Source organism: Molothrus ater, chromosome 2, assembly GCF_012460135.2.
Source record: "Molothrus ater isolate BHLD 08-10-18 breed brown headed cowbird chromosome 2, BPBGC_Mater_1.1, whole genome shotgun sequence".
Taxonomy (NCBI): domain Eukaryota; kingdom Metazoa; phylum Chordata; class Aves; order Passeriformes; family Icteridae; genus Molothrus; species Molothrus ater.
In genome coordinates, this window is record NC_050479.2 from 13883487 (window position 1) to 13900681 (window position 17195).

Consider the following 17195-nt stretch of genomic DNA (forward strand, 5'->3'; position numbering starts at 1 on the left):
AATCACACACCTCTGTGTATGCTTATCTCTGTTTAATGCTGTTAATCACAGAAAACACTGATAATATTACCTTTACCCTTCCTCACACAATAATCCCAGGCAAACACAGCATAAAGGTTGTGCACTCACCCTAACAATCATTACTTTACTACAGCTGTATAAAACCAGTTGTGAAATTTATCTTCTAGCTCTTGTCAACTGTTTTCAAATACTTCAATCATAAACATGTAGTTGAAAGTGATCTGAAAGGGATGGTTATCAGAACTGAGACTGAACAAATTTCTGGCTCTCTGTTTTGTTTTTCCATCCCCAGACTGATTAAGGTCCAGCTTGGAGGTGGTGACTTGCAATGTTTTCATTTCAGGAGTGCCTGAATGCAGGCCTGCAATGGAGTCCAGTTGTTTCCAGGCTCCTCCATTAGGCAGGACACAGCTATTGGTCTGAGCCAGAGGAGGGCAAGAGAGTCTTAGTTAAAAAAAAAAAAAGGGAAACAAAATTTGTAACAATAAGGCCCATATATTCTGCTACAGTCACATAAACTGTAACTCAGGAAAGCTCTTGGGCATGTGTTAAAGAAAATATATGCCTAATATATTTCTATATCTATATGTAGAAATATATATCAAATTTTATAGAGAATATATATTTATATAGAATATATGTCTAATTTTGCTCTGAAAAGGCTTCTGTGTAAGTAAGTGATGTCTGGAATGAGATCTCCATGACTGTACGCAGTAAACAGATTTGCTGCCAAATCCAAAGTCTGCTTGACAACCACCACAGTACATCTTATTGCTGAAATATGTCAGATGAAGGTCACAACAAGTGTTAAATACCTATCCAAAAGCAGAATAGCCAGTGACACCTGTGGCTAAATCAGGCCCACACTGATCTTTACAAGATACATTTAACAGACATGACAGACACCAGCCCAACAGCAATGAGTGAAGACTTTTGCAGCGCCCCAGCAGCCTCCTCTGGACCTACAGACACACTTCTTACACACTCCATCTGCTTTCAAAGGCACTCTCCAGCTACAGCACATGGGTCTGCTTTTCCATGCCACAGATCCCACCCATCAAAGCATTCCCTTGAACCACGACAGAAAACACAAAGATGCTTTACCAACTCAAAATATTTTATTTTCCAATTTTGAAGCTGATTGTACTTGCAGCCAACCATCCCCAATGCTGTTATGAAATTCAGTATTGCTCTTCAAGCCTGTGTATGGACCCACGGCCTAGATTGCACTGATATAAAGCAACATTAGGAATATGCTAATAGTCATAATGTTAAAATACATTAAGTAGATTTGTCATGTTAAGAATAAGTTAGCTGATCCCAGCTAACTCACTCTAATGCAGAGTAAAAATTTTCACATGAATTATTTTTCAAGGGAAAAGTGCAGATTCTCTCAAATTAATGCAGTCCAAGGGTCTATATTAATTTCCCAGACTGCCTACTTAGAAAAAAAGATTAAATATAAAAATTGCATCAACCATTTCAAAACAAAAACAATTCAAGTTTTCTACTATAATGGAATCCTTCAGTTGTTAAAGAAAATATTTTTTCTGACCTCAATTGAAAAGAAAAAAACCATTTTGAGTCAGCCCCAATTTCTACTTCAGGTGGTTCACTAGTTGTTTTTAGTATGTTTCATTTCCCACCAATTCCCAAACAGAATGCAATGTTTTAATTCAGTGTGAGCCATAAATAAAGCCCTGCTGTGTGTTGGAGTGTGTCCAGAGAAGGGCCACAGAAATGATGAGAGGGCTGGAGCACTTCAGCCTATGAAGACAGGCTGAGGGAGATGGGACTGCTCAGCCTAGAGAACAGAGGGCTCTGGGAAGAGGCCACTTTATTGTGGCCTTCCAGTACCTAAAGGGGACTACAAGAAACATGGGGACACCCTTTTTAGCAGGGCCTGTTGCAATAGCACAAGGGATAAAGGTTAAAAAACTACAAGAGCATAGATTTAGACCAGATATAAGAAGACTTTTTTACAGAGAGAGGTGTCAAATAATGGAATGGGTGGCCCAGAGATGTGGCAGGTGCTCTGTCCCTGGAAACATTCAAGGTCAGGTTGGATGGGGCTCTGAGCAACCTGATCTAGGTGGAAATGTCCTGCTCACTGCAGGGGCTTGGACGAGATGTCCTTTAAAGGTCTCTTCCAACCCAAAGTGTCCTGTGACTCCATCTGCCTAGCTTTGTTCTCTTGCCCTTCCCTGGACACACTCCAGCACCTCAATGTCCTCTTTGTCATGAGGGGCCCAAACCTGAACAAAAGATTTGAGGTGTGGCCTCACCAGTGGGACAGCCCCGCCCTGGGCCTGCTGGCCACACTCTCGCTGACCCAGGCCAGGTGCCAGGTCCTTCCTGGCTGCCTGGGCACACGCTGGCTCCTGCTCAGCTGGCTGGGGACCAGCACCCCAACAGTCCTTTCAATGACTCCCACCCTCACTGTTAGTGCAGGGATCCTGAGTGTCATTATCCCCATTTACCAAGCAGAGAACCAAAGCACCATGTAACACCACAGACCAGAAGATATCCCAGACTCTAACTCCTACCTTCCTTTTCCAGGCCATTGACAGAGAACCCCTGCTGTCTGCAGGAAGAACACCTGACATATTTACAAACAGTAACTGTGTATTTACCAATTTAGGAGGTGAATTGACTAGGAATGTAAAAAGTCTTGCCCTATAGAGATCATTGTTTCTGTAGATGAAGAGCCCATATGGGTTTGGGGATTTCAGAACAAACATGAGACTGTATTTACTGATCAGAATTAGCTATGGTGAGCTTGTGGTGTAGAGTGAGAGATGATCTATTGTGATGGATGAAGCATGGAAAAATGCTGTGTTGGACATATGACAGCAATCCAGGGTCTTATCTTAAAAAATCTTAAGATTTTTTAAAAGTCAAAAAAGATGAAAAATAATTACTCTGAATTAACTCTAAATCATAGCCATTCTAATAGCTAAAATATGAAATAAAATCATATTGTAAGACAGTTTGGCACCATCAAGTGCTCAGTAACAGTATAAAATGGTATAAAATCTTAGTAAATTACATGGTGTGAAAACCCTCACACCATGCACACATGGCTGGAGAATCAACAGGATTATCTTTACTGGTCTTTCAGTACTGCAGCTCACAGGCACTCATGCCATGTTCTGACATGGACAGTGGCTATTTTTGGTGCGAGAAGTTCCTGAAGCTGATCTTACAGCTCCTGCATAACAGGAGCACTTCTAAACCTTTGGCAATGCATCCTCCACAGCTGCACCATTCAGGATAACCTCAGGAGTCTGCTTCTTGTCCCCAGGTTCTTCAGCCATGCACTCTGGAGGCTCCAGGTCGTGGTATTTCCTCCGATAGACCACTCTGGAGATCACAGTTATCAGAAACATTTCCATGATGAGCAGCTGCTGGGCAATGTCTGCCAAAAAAAAAAAATAAAAAAAAGAAGAGAGATAAAGAAAAGCCCCCCAAAAGGGGAAATTACTATCAAACAAAAAATGAATAATTGGCTTATTAATTTTCACCTGTGCAAAAGGAACAAACTCTCTCATCCTGTCCCTGTGTTTCTCAGACTCAGCAATGACATCTGTTACAGAATACCAGTACTGCCCATCAATAAGAATGCAATAAATTATGCATCCAAAACACAAGAGATTTAACAGTAATTATGCATGTTGATTTCTTTTCCTCTCATTTCTGATTCCAGCTCTTCTCATTATCAAGTTATTCTCTACAACCACGACAGCTATGAAACTTTTGTTATTGTTTTTAAACTAAAAAATGAGATTCTCCAAATGCTAGTGATACCATGAAATTTGTGTTTTGGGAAAACACCACAGATTGCCATCAGCAACACTGAACTGGTACTTTTATAAGTCAATGAAGAACATTCTTCCCCCAGAAAACTTACATGATCCTCTTGCTGTAGAGGAGAGTGGTGGAGCACAGGGAATGATTTTTTGTGTAGCAAATATGTTGATAATAGTGGTCTGCAGGTGGTTCAGAATGACAATAAACTGCACCAGAAACAGAAAACAAATGCCTTAGCTACCAGAAAGGGGTTTATAGTTCACACAACAATTCTGCTTTGATAACTAAACCTCCTTTGCCTCATTCCTCCTTGCTTGCCCTCCCTTTCCCCTCACCTACCAGCAGGATGCCTGCCATTCTGCAGAATTCATCTTGAGGTCAGGATGATACTGCTCTGAATAGGAGTATTAAATTAATCCAGGACTTGAAAAGCATTTCTTCTCAGGCCTTCATTTGGGAGGTACATTATACACAGACCTCACAGCAGGGATTTCAATTAATACTGAGTTCTGAATAATAGGTAACAATGTTTAAAAAATGACAGTTAATTTGACCTATGAGCTTATGTTCTTCTTAATGGAAAAAAGACTCAACTTTTCCTTGTTGTCTCCTCTGTTTGCCAAAGCAGAGATATTGTGGTCCCCAAATTACGAGACTGGCTTTGCCAGAAGGTATGAGGGACTCTTCACAGCTTGAGTTCAGCAGCCACCACTTGCTCATCCCATTCCATTGAGCCAGACCTTTGCTGCCATGGAGTTATCCAAGTGCCTCTGTGGCTCCCTCACATCAACAGAGTTTGCCATCCCAAACCTGAATTCACACTAACACAGCTTTGCAGGTGGGACCATCCTGTTTTCTGCCTTTATTAGTGCTTAATAATTTACCTAACTCAGTGCACCAGCCTTGATGCACGTGCTGTGCAAGGAGGAGACATTCCAAGGATTCTGCTGGGCTCTATTCAGAGTGATGTGGAAGAGGGTGGCCTTGTCCCTGTGCTTTTTCAATCTAACCTATGTGGTTCTGTTCCTTACTGTTTAATGATTTGCAGCCAGTATTTTCACTATTATCTAATTCTGAAGTGCAGAATGGCCAAGAAAAATGCTATTAAAACAGCATATTGTGGAATGCTGGAACAGTTCAAACAACAGCTGCCTGCACAATGCAACATCTCCTCTCTGAGGTACACACCAGCATTTTAACATTGCATTTCAGGATACCACAGCTACAAAGCTTCCTTCAAGCCCCACAGAAAGTGCTGTTGTGATTTCAGTGGTCTAAAGATAGACAGATTTTACATGGCTTTCACATCTCCAGCACTCCTGAGACTAGAGGTAAATTGGCTCAAAGTAAAACTGAACAGCAGCCAAGGAGAGTGCTTGAAAGGGATTCAGCTTTAATCAGGTAAAAATATGGCTTTGCACAGTGTATTTAATGGGAAAAAATACCATAAATTTTCAGCAAAGGAGCAAGAACAAGAAAGGCAGAGTAGTATCAGCAGTTAAGAGAAATACTTATCAGAAATATTAAAGTTCTCACCTGATAAAGAGCAAACTTTGGGATAATGTTCTTACACTTAAGGAGAATCCTAACTTTTCGAAACATGATTCCTACTGCCCACAGAGCACAAAGGGTGAGGGCACCAATGAAGCAGCTGATCCACAGTGCAGGTCCTTTGGGAGACACCTGAGAAGCAAATCACACAACCTTATACAACCTTACTTCAGTGTTTCCAGGAAGAAGTTGTGAACTGGATGATGTTAAAATGCTTTTTTCTATCTGCATGAAAGCTGGTGGCAGCAGCAGCTGCTGGGTTTTGCATGGGGAAGCTGCCCAGTACCAAGTGGAGCATTGGCACAGGCTCTCTCCTGCAGGCACCAACACAGAGACGTGTCCAGCCTGGGCAGGTGCCAGTGACACAACCCCGCAATGTTGCAATTGCCAGCCATGGAGTGTTTGCCTTTTCAGAGACCCCAGCAGCACGTGGCAATCCTCAACAGCTCATGAGAGCAGGTTCAGCCTGACATCTCAGGTGGGTCATTCATTTTATACCGTGAAATGACAACAAAAATATTACTTCTAGTCTGAGTTATTCAAGAGGTGCCAAATTATTATCAGATACAGATTTCTCCATCATCTTGCAGGTTACATGGTACAAAGCAGAAGTACAGTACTATCTTTTCATTTTGCACAGATATAAAAATCACCATGTCTTGCTGAAAAACACAGAATTAGGCTTCCTGTTAGCATGCCAGTACATACACTTATTTCTTAGGGCTGTACCTTACAAAACACAGGGCAGATACATCCCACAGGGCAACTTGCAGTCCTGCTATTCTAACCATACCAGCTGGGAAATGTATAATCTGATGCCCAACCCCCTCTGATGCCCAATTTCTTTCCAAGAGAGCTGAGGAAGGCAGAAATCAAGGATGTCAAGAAATTATATGCTTCAGGTATCAAAAGAATACAGTAAGGACTCACTTGGAAATGGTCCCAGATTTCACAGTTAAGTTGTAGGTTAAGATAGTTACATCAGCCCTGAAACCTATGGATTTTGAGGACCTTCTCTGATTAAAATAGTTACTTACATTGTAAAGAACATAATTGCCATTAGTCCAAAGCACTATTGATAAAAATACGAGCACAGGCCGAAAGACAGCAAACTGAAAGGTGCCCAGCTTCAGCCAAAACAGGGTTTGCCTGGATGAAAAAAAAAAAAAGGCAACAAAAAAATTAGATAGGCCAAGATGTATTAGCAACCTTAATAACATTTTCTGGATACTGTCAACTGCAAAACTTTTCCACTCCTCTTGTAGCATGTGGCCAAAATCCGGGGAGGAACAGCTTCAAGATTAGAAAATATTTCCAAGAATTTCCCAGTGTTTATTTAATAAAGTCTCTACAAAAATAGAGGCACTTTAGTACTTTTCCTGCTCTGCAGAAAGTACATACTAACCAAGGCTGGGCAAAACATGATGTCTTTCTCTGCCCTGAAGCCAACCAGGGAGACAGGAGCTGCATAACCAGTTCCTGAGCAATGATGCTGTTTGCTCTTGCCTTGTTGCCTTATTATTGCAGTCCTCCCATGACATTGGACAAATCAGCCTGTTCAGCCACTTCCTAGTCCTGTGGTAGATCAAGAAAGGGGATCACACAGCCCTAGGTGAAAGGACTGGTGGTTTTTCAGTGCATTTTGAAGAGTACCATGTCAGATCTGGGCTTGCCTCTCTATGGTCTAACAGAAGAAAGGAACAGCCTCTCACTTGGCAAATTGCACAAAGCTGGCAGGAGAGCTCAGGATTCCTTCACTTCTGTCACTGTAAGTGGGTCCAGAGCACACCTGTAACCTGGCCAGCCAGCTCTGCAGCCCACCAGGAGAGGGGCAGATGAACTTTCTAACAGAGGGCATGGAAGCTGGCTGACCTGAGCTCTCCTTCTGCTTTCACAGGTGAGGCTGCAGCTGCTACAGCTGCCTCATGTTTTGGTCTGTTACTGTGCATTATTTCTCATATTTTCAGTGTTGTTTTCACTGGAGTTCCTTGGACCCTGCCATCAGAGATGTCTCACAGACAGGAGGCTGCCATTTAGTGTGCTAAAAGATACAGGAACCAGGAATTACAGGAATTGATCAATGACTATAGCTGGTAACCACAGGATTATCAACAGCACAAACCCATGTGGAAAGACCTGCAATGTTCCAGTGTGTACCTTCTCAAAGATTTATAATTCCCAGAGAGCTTTAAAGAATAATGCATATGACAAAGAGGGCAGTCCCTGCAAGGCCATGAGCTGTTTCCTGTGTTAACACAGGCCCACCTTTACTGATCACCAGACCTCTTCTGCCACATCTCTCCCTGTGCATGGATTGTTACATTGCCTCATCTGTACCTTGTTGTTTTCCCCAGGACTGCAGATATATATGTTTGGGTTTTTATTAAAGAATGAATCCCTCCCTTGAGGTAGCTCCCTGTTTCCCCATAAGATACCTATAGAAGGAATGTGAGACTGACTTTTCTCTCATATAGCTTGCCAATATTTTTTTTTAAAGGTACCCTGCAATGGGGAAAGGCTGGAGGTTAGAAGCAGAGAGCAGATGGGTTTCCCAGTGGTACAGACACTGGAGAAGGAGGCCTAAGCCCTCTGCAGAGCAGAAAGCCTGGGTTTTTTTTCCCAACAGAGAGCTGTCCTTCCTGCCAGCAGTAGCAGGCCCTGTGTAGCTCCTGAGATGAGGCCATATTAGCTGACATCATCCTGCATCAGCTGCCACTGGGCTGAACAACAGCAAGGCAGAGGAGGGGATGCTCTCCCAAGCTCCCAGCTGCTACAACCTATACTCTATTAAAATAAAATTATGGAAACTAAAGTTTAAAATCTAATCAAATGAGGCAGTTTAAAGAAAAATTATTGTAATAAAAGATTAGAATTTTTGAAAATGCATCAGAAACCGCTATGCTGTGTTCTGTTTGCTGCTTTTCTTTAAACAGATTGTACAATCCCCTAGGACCCTCTGACACTCAAGTCCACACCCTCACAAAAAAGTCTCATTTCAGTCCCTCAGGTTTTGCTTACAATGAGAGAAACAGTCTCATGCTCTATGCCAGTAGGAAAGCTGAGGGAAATACAGGAGGCTTCCAGGCTGTGGAGAGGTGTGTGAGTGAGGGGGTGGCACTAACCAGAGGAGGAGCTCCACCAGGCAGTGCTCAAAGGGGGGCAGGTTTATGTTACAGTATATTGGCTCCTGGAGCTCTCCATCCTTACCCCCCTTCTCAAAGATGCTTTAATAATAAGTTTAGAAGAAGAAAACATCTGCTTTTGCCTCACCAGACAATGCCATTTCATTGAGAACAAAGCTTTACAAGAATTATATCTACTTTTTGTTCTAAAAATTATTTTAACCTCAAGTAGTTTTAAAGTCAAAATCAGAAGGAAACATTTCCATTTTATCAAAGTGAGAGAAATTTTCTATCAAGAGAGCCTCCATTTGACAATTCTGCTTGTGAAAAATACCCAATCTCAAGATATTTGTTCCCTTCTGGAATGAAAGGAAACTGAAATGTCAATTATTAGGTTTTCTAGGGTAGAAATTTCTCCTCCCACACACCTCTGCATTATAGAAACGAAATAAATTAGTGGTGGTGTACAGCCCCAGAGTGAGGATGCTCTTTAAAAGAAACAGTTTGAGATGTCTTGAGACTGACTTTTGGGATGCTTTGCTGTGAGCCTGGCCCTGCCAAGCTGGCTGAATTCCAGCAGCCGTTTTCAAGCTCCTTAAAGGGGAATCCTAAAGGGGTGACTCACCTGGTGATGGGCACACGAGGGAGGCAGAGGCAGCAGCAGCAACAGGGGCCGGTGGTGATGGTGAAGTGACCATTCTCAAACCGTCTGAGGAGCACCTTCTGCCCCCCACACTCTTTAATCATCATCATCAGGAACTTGTGGATAACTATGGCAAAAAATCTAGGAGAGGGAGAGAATTCCAGCTCAAACTTGCCTGTGTGTCTCGTATGCCTGCGCAGAGCAGGGCCACCTCCCGTACAGGGTTTTTACAGCTTGTGCTTCCCAATCAACAAAAGTTCTGGCTGTGTCTTTGAGACACCTTCTGCTTTCCATCACTTTGAGGAGCAGAACTGCCCTACCCTCACTGAAAGAGGAATGAACTGAGGCACAGAGCAGGTGTGGAATTTCCCAAAGCTGCTCTGGGAGCTGGTGGCAGAGTTGCTGTTAATGCACAGGCTTTTCTGGCCCCTTCATTCTGGCTGTGTTTGTCCATAAGTTATCTAGTTCTCACTAGTCTGAACCTTTTAGAACAAGTCCTCTTGCTCCTCAAACGTGGCTTTCAACCAACAAACATGGCTAAGTTCACATATTGAATTAGCTATTATTATATTATTAGCTATCATTGAATGTGCTGGCCCAGGCAGGGTGGGGTTCCTCTGCAGACAAAGCACCTACTGCTGCAGCTCCACCTCTCCCTCCTGCTCCAGCTGCACATTCCCAACCCTACCCAGGAACTGCAGATTATGCCACCAAACATGGAAACCCAATCAATAAAAGAGGTCCTCTGCTGCACTGCCTGCAGCTTGGGCAAGGCAGAAGAGGGAATTTAAACCTGCTTGAAGTTCCATAGGACTGGATTGTTGGAAGTTTCTGGCAATCTGCACTACCTGCACACACTGCCACATGCCAACAGTATTCCCTACTCCAGTGTTGTCCCTCCTCTTCTACTCATCTCCAGATGTGGAGTGCTCAGGGCCATGGCTCAGCCCCACTCAGCCCTGCCCACCAGGGCTGTGCCATCACCTCCAGAAAGCAGGGAGCACATTTCTCCCTTCTTCTCTGCGCATGCCAGAGCTGTCATGCTCGCACAAAAAGTGCTTTCATCAGGACAACTGTGGAACGTTTTTGCACTGATGTGCTCACTGGGGGCTCACTTGGCACCATTAATAATAGACCTCCGTGGCTCATCATTAGTAAAAGTGCAGGGAAGAAGTCACAGGCCAGACTCTCATCCCACATGGCATGCAGAGAGAGGAAAGACAGACTGCTGCTCCAAAGAGGCTGTCAGTCCAGGGAATCAATTACATGTGAGTCACAGATCCTTCACACTGACGTTCCCACACTAGGGGACTGGAGCACTGGGAACTGTTTCAGCATTTTCCACCTCCCAGGAAAGAGCTGCCAAGAGATTTCAACTCAAACAAAGAAATTACTGAATTGTTAAATTTACAGAATGACTGTGTTACCAAGAGCAGCAGATGTTTAAAGGGAAGAAATTCAGGGTTTGGAGCAACACCTAGACACAAGCAGAATACTCACACTCCTGCTGTGAAATCTGTAAACATTGTTGAGCGAGGAACCCACATGCCAATGCATGAAGTAGTGGAGATCACCTACAAAGAAAAGGGAAGAAGGTTGTATGAAGGGCAGAGAGCTCATGTGGTTCCTGTGGATTTTCAGGGAAGCCTTATTTTCAGCACTGAACTTTATCTCGTTTCCATGTTAACTTACTGGAGCTGCAGCATTAATCCAAATTATGATTGATCTCTTGGAGGAGGGGATTTTCCTGTAGATGTAGACTGCTTCCTCTATAAACACCAGAATGGCAATGAGTGTCATCAGAGTCAAGATTGCAAAGAGAAATCTCCCTGGAAGGTCAAGGCCTGCAGAGAGAGAAAAGCAAACTGACAGTTCTGATTTATTTCATGAACTTCTCAAACATTAATGTAACAACACCATCTCTGAGGGGCTTCTTTGCCTTATTCCTGCACATACTTGCACTCATCCCTATTTACACAGGCAGACACTGACTCCACAGAACCATTCAAATACTGAAGTTCATGACTAAATCTTTCCAGGATCCACAGACAGCAGGCAGGAAGAATACGCCTTCACCTTCTGAAAGCATTATGCAATAGTCCCTTTCAGAAAGGGGGAGTTCCAGGACAAATATCCTTAGATGAATGTAAATATGTAGCAGAAATAAATACATAATCTGGGAACTTTTCCAGGCAGGCTACAAGCAAACATATTCACTCAGTATTAGTTCTCTGCTTCCAGCATATGCTCATAGGCATGATACATGTCACTTCCTTAGGCAGGCAAGCTTACTAGGAGCTCAGTGGAATTTTGTAGGGCACACGAGCAATGTAAGGGAAAGTCCCTGATATCCCAAGCCCGAGATAAAACTTGGTGTCTTCACCAAAATCTTTTTTGCTTCTCCCTTAAACATTTCAACATTTACTCATAGATTATAGGTTTTATCATTGACACTGGGTATGGGTATGAACTTTGACCCACAACTGACAGTTGAAGTGTATTTTCTCCCAAGGGATGTGTTTCCAGAGACAAAAAAAAGTGGAGTCATGCTCAGTTCAGGAGAAGTTCGTGCTCATCATCAGTACTAACTCCTGCCGGACCCGCCGCCTATCGGAAGGCAAAGCAGAGCCCCTGCCCCAGCCTCTTTAATCCAACCTGCTTCAAAAAAACCCGGCACTTCCAGACTTGGCTGCAGGCGGGGCAGTGCACGTCTCAGTGACACCTCCACTCCTTAAATCTCGCCGGAGGGAGCCCGAGACCCGGCGCGGCTCCAGGGGCCGGTTCAGCGCTTGGCTCCCGCCGCACCGCCCCGTTCTTCTGAGCCACCCCAGCCGAGCCCGGGCTGGGCCGTGCTGGGCTCCCGCCCTGCCCCGGAGCCCGCTCGGCCCCCAGACAGGCGGAGGATCGGCCGGGACAGGCGGGTGCCGGCCTCCGAACGGGGATTTCCTCGCCGGGGAAGAACGGCGAGGGGGCACGCAGGGACAGGGACGGGGACAGGGACAGGGACAGGGGAGGGCAGGGACAGAGGCACGGACAGGGACAGGGGGACGGACAGGGACGGGGAAGAGGGACCGACAGGGACAGAGGCACAGGCAGAGGCAGCAGCAAGCACAGGGGCAGGGGCAGGAACAGGGACAGGGGATGGGCAGGGGCAGGGGCAGGGGCAGCCCCCGCCATCCCGCCGCGCGTAGGTGCCGAGGGCGCTGCCGGGCAGGGGCCGCCCCGGGTCTCCGGCGGGCAGCCCCCTCTCCTCCCGGCCCGCACTTACTCCGGAGAAGCTCCTCCGAGTAGGGCGGCTCGCTGGAGCCGCAGGACGGGTGCAGGGTCCCGTTCGCCTCGCCCTCCATGGCTGCGCGGAGCCCCGGCGGTGCCGGGGCCGGGGTCGGTGCGTGCCCGGACGCCGGTCCCTGCCGAGTGCGGGCGGCGATGCGCGGCGCGGTGCCGGCGGCCGGGCCCGGTTAATGATTACCCCGAGCCGGGGCGGGCAGGCACCGAGCCCGCGCTGCCTCCTGGCGCCCGGCACGGCGGCACGGGCAGCGCCGAGCCCGGGCAGTGCATAGCCCGGGACGGTGCCGAGCCCGGACAGTGCATAGCCCGGGACAGTGCATAGCCCGGACAGTGCCATAGCCCGGGACAGTGCATAGCCCGGACAGTGCATAGCCCGGACAGTGCATAGCCCGGGCAGTGCATAGCCCGGGACAGTGCATAGCCCGGGACTGTGCATAGCCCGGGACAGTGCATAGCCCGGGACAGTGCATAGCCCGGACAGTGCATAGCCCGGGACAGTGCATAGCCCGGGACTGTGCATAGCCCGGGACAGTGCATAGCCCGGGCAGTGCCATAACCCGGGACAGTGCATAGCCCGGACAGTGCATAGCCCGGGACTGTGCATAGCCCGGGACAGTGCCGAGCCCGGACAGTGCATAGCCCGGACAGTGCCATAGCCCGGGACAGTGCATAGCCCGGGCAGTGCCATAACCTGGGACAGTGCCATAGGCCGGACAGTGCCATAGCCCGGGGCAGCGCCGAGCCCGGACAGTGCATAGCCTGGACAGTGCGTAGCCCGGGCAGTGCCATAACCCAGGACAGTGCATAGCCCGGGACAGTGCATAGCCCGGACAGTGCCATAGCCCGGACAGTGCCGAGCCCGGACAGTGCATAGCCCGGGACAGTGCATAGCCCGGGACAGTGCATAGCCCGGGACAGTGCATAGCCCGGACAGTGCATAGCCCGGGCAGTGTCATAGCCCGGGACAGTGCATAGCCCGGACAGTGCATAGCCCGGGCAGTGCATAGCCCGGACAGTGCATAGCCCGGGCAGTGTCATAGCCCGGGACAGTGCCATAGCCCGGACAGTGCCATAGCCCGGGCAGTGCCATAACCCGGGACAGTGCCATAGCCCGGGACAGTGCCATAGCCCGGACAGTGCATAGCCCGGGCAGTGCCATAGCCCGGGCAGTGCCATAACCCGGGACAGTGCCATAACCCGGGACAGTGCCATAACCTGGGACAGTGCCATAGCCCGGACAGTGCCATAGCCCGGGACAGTGCCATAGCCCGGGACAGTGCATAGCCCGGACAGTGCCATAGCCCGGGACAGTGCATAGCCCGGACAGTGCATAGCCCGGACAGTGCATAGCCCGGGACAGTGCCGAGCCCGGACAGTGCCATAGCCCGGACAGTGCATAGCCCGGACAGTGCATAGCCCGGACAGTGCCATAGCCCGGGCAGTGCCATAACCTGGGACAGTGCCATAGCCCGGACAGTGCCATAGCCCGGACAGTGCATAGCCCGGGACAGTGCATAGCCCGGGCAGTGCCATAACCTGGGACAGTGCCATAGCCCGGGCAGTGCCATAGCCCGGGACAGTGCATAGCCCGGGACAGTGCCGAGCCCGGGACAGTGCATAGCCCGGACAGTGCATAGCCCGGGCAGTGCCATAGCCCGGGACTGTGCATAGCCCGGGACAGTGCATAGCCCGGGACAGTGCATAGCCCGGGACAGTGCCATAGCCCGGGACAGTGCATAGCCCGGGCAGTGCCATAACCTGGGACAGTGCCATAACCTGGGACAGTGCCATAGCCCGGACAGTGCCATAGCCCGGGGCAGCGCCGAGCCCGGGGCAGCGCGGCCACCCCGAGGCCGCCCCGCCTGCCACGGGCCGCGGCTGTTCCCGGTGGTCCCCGTGTCTCTGCCCGGCTTCGGAGGAGCTGCTTGCGGCACCCAGCCGGCCCTGCCCGGGCCCACATTCACAGCCCCGAGCCGGGTCTCGGCAGCCGAGGGGCGCTGGAGCTGGCCGGGGGACGGCAGGGATGCCCAGGGCCGTGTCCGCCTTCGCTCCAGCCCCAGGGCACGGGCAGAAGCTGCTCTCTCAGTAGGGCAGGTGTTTGAGGGACTCTTCATGGCACCCTTCACCAAAGGCTCCCCGATCCACTTGGCTGCAACGAGGTGAGACGCTGATGGGGAGCGCAGGGAGGGCAGGAATGTACCGAGAGATTCTCCGCTTTCCCCCTGCTGGAGGATTCTTTCTGCAGCCTGAGCTCTTTCAGGCTGTTTCCAGGGAAAGGGAATGAGTACTGACATGATGGGATTTGGTGACCCACCACGTTGATCAGGATACTCAGGCTGAAAGCTGGCCAACCCTGATGGTTACTGCGCTGGGTGACAAAACGACAGGGACACGCTGTAGCAATGAGCACAGAGGGCGTCCGGGGGAAGGAGGACAGTCCTCATCACCTATGCAGTGATAAACAATTGCCACTCACGAAAAAGATCCTGGGGGCACAGTGGACAGTCTTCAAAAATGACAGCAAGAATCAGCATGGGACAAAATGCAAAGCACTGTGAGAAATTTGTGGACAAAAAAATGAAGACACAAAACAGCTAAAATACATATGGAGGCCTCCCTGCACCACGGTGATGTTCTAGAAAATTTAACAAATTGAAGTGGGGAGGTGAGGAATTTAGGGACATTTTTAAGCACGAAGGGCCCTTGTGCTAAGGGCTGTCATCTTGCAGTTTTCACAGGGTTTCCAAAGGTTTTACAGGAAGGACAGGCTGGACACTGAAACACTGCCAGCAGGAACACAGGGACTGCTTACTATCTAACATAGCAGGTACCCAACTGAGGGAAGGCAGGCTCCTTCCAGAGTGGCAGGATTTGGGAGCAAGACAGATGAGGCTACTGACAGCCTGGTCTGTTGCTGTCAGGAGAGCTTGGTTACAGATCAAAGTAATTTACTTTGAGTATTCCTTGGCATTGCTGGCATTGATTTCACTGCATTGAGAGGTGAGGATGAAAGCCTTTCACCAGAAGGGATGTGACAGTAAGTGGCTGTTGGAATGTGGTATCTGCCCAATTCTCACAGTCTGCCATGAGCATTCTCCACCCAGCACATCTGCTGCTGCCCAGCTGCAGAAACATACAGGCAAAATCCATGAAACACTGTTCCAGCTTATTTTCTATTTGAAAGTCTCTTTTCTCATCCTGAAAAAACAGTTGCTTGTAGAGAGGAAAATGACCTCAAAAGGCCATTCATTTTCTACACAGTTTCCTTGATTTTTTTTTACCAACTATTTTCAGGTGGTCACATGTTCCAAAGTGTAACCAAAAACTCATTAGGACTCCTGAGGTTTAAAGACGGCCCAAGGCCTTTGAATGTTCTTCCTGAGCAGACACAACAGGATTCCCATCTGTTGCTCTTTTAGTTGCCTGCTCCTTGTATTCCCCAAAAGCTAAAAATAGAACCCCCTTACCTGTGAATTCCTTTTTCTGAATGAGGCAGGTTTGGCAATGCTTGTGTTGAAGACATTCATAGACTAAGTGTAAAAGACTCAAACATTCCCTGAACTCAATAACAGTTTTGATTTGATAATCATATTTAAGACATTCAGAACTACCAGTTTGGAACAAACACTGCAGCAGACACTAAACATGGCATTAAAGAGTTTCCTGTCTCAAACCTATTGAAAATTACCAGGTTGAAGTTTAGAGGTTAAGGATTAATTCCCACCCTGGTGCTGTAGGGGTCCAACTCTCCAACTCTCTTCTTCTACTGGAGCATCTCATGCAAAATAGAGTCTAAAAAGAGACCTATTGTGATTCCTTTTTGTGTAGATACACCATTTGCCATTTTTGGGTCAAACATTGGACCCACTTCCTTAAAAGCTGCTGTATGTCCTGGAGGGAGCGTGAATCACCTCTTCCTCACATTCTGGACTGTGTCTTGGCAACAATATTTGCCTGACAGTGTTTAAATGTAGTAAAGCAAACTGAAGAATGTGCCATGATTCCTCAGTTACCACACCAGAGGTCTGCTGCTCTGTGCTCACTTTCTTAGACCAGGCTTTTCAGCAGTGCCCTCTCTGCTCTGCCCTCTAAGCATTAACAATGAATCCTTTAAATTCCCATAAGCCTGAGTATGTTTTCCTCCCAGCTTCACTATTCAGTTTTTGGCTTAACCTTTTAGTTCAATATATTGTATTTTCCATGAAAAATCAACCAACCAACCAAACCCCAAAGCCACCTTCTGCACTGGATGAGTATTTATAAATGGATCACCTATCCATTTAGATGCATCAAGGGATTGTCACAGGTCCTCAGAATAAAAACCACCTCTGAACACAGTTCCCTTCCTCTGTTGACCAGGGGCTGTCGAGTGCTCTATGGTTCAGCCCTCCTCCAGACACTGCCAGCTCAGACTTGTTTCTTCTCAAGAAACCTTTGCTTCTACTTTGCCTCTTTGCTTCTACTTGTGTTCATCTTTTAAAGAGCACTGCAGGTGCTTATCTTTCTTCCATTTTTGTGATGGTTTTCATTTTCACCCACCTCACTGCAGGGATTACTGGGTCCTCTCAGCTCTGTGGAACAGGAGCAGGATGCCTGTTATAGTCATTGTCCCGTGGTGTGTGGTCCAGAGGAGCTGATGCCATTGGTGGCATCTCCCTGGAGGAGCAATATTGGCCTTCAGAAGGTGACACAGCCCCTCTACCCCATGTTGGGGGGGCGAAGCCTACAGATAAAATCCTGATGTCAGCCCTGGCTCAGAA

At 47.8% G+C, this 17195-nt stretch overlaps 1 protein-coding gene across 1 annotated transcript; it reads right to left on the bottom strand.

Moving 5' to 3' along the window:
• Nucleotides 1-3026: 3026 nt before the first annotated feature.
• Nucleotides 3027-12494, bottom strand: LOC118691430 (organic solute transporter subunit alpha-like). Its single transcript, XM_036390606.1, has 8 exons — nt 12416-12494; nt 10840-10991; nt 10648-10721; nt 9130-9288; nt 6420-6531; nt 5368-5514; nt 3932-4037; nt 3027-3439 (listed from the first exon to the last, which is right to left on the bottom strand). Exons 1-8 carry the CDS (start codon nt 12492-12494, stop codon nt 3252-3254), a joined length of 1017 nt encoding a protein of 338 aa, XP_036246499.1. The 3' UTR covers nt 3027-3251.
• Nucleotides 12495-17195: the final 4701 nt, after the last annotated feature.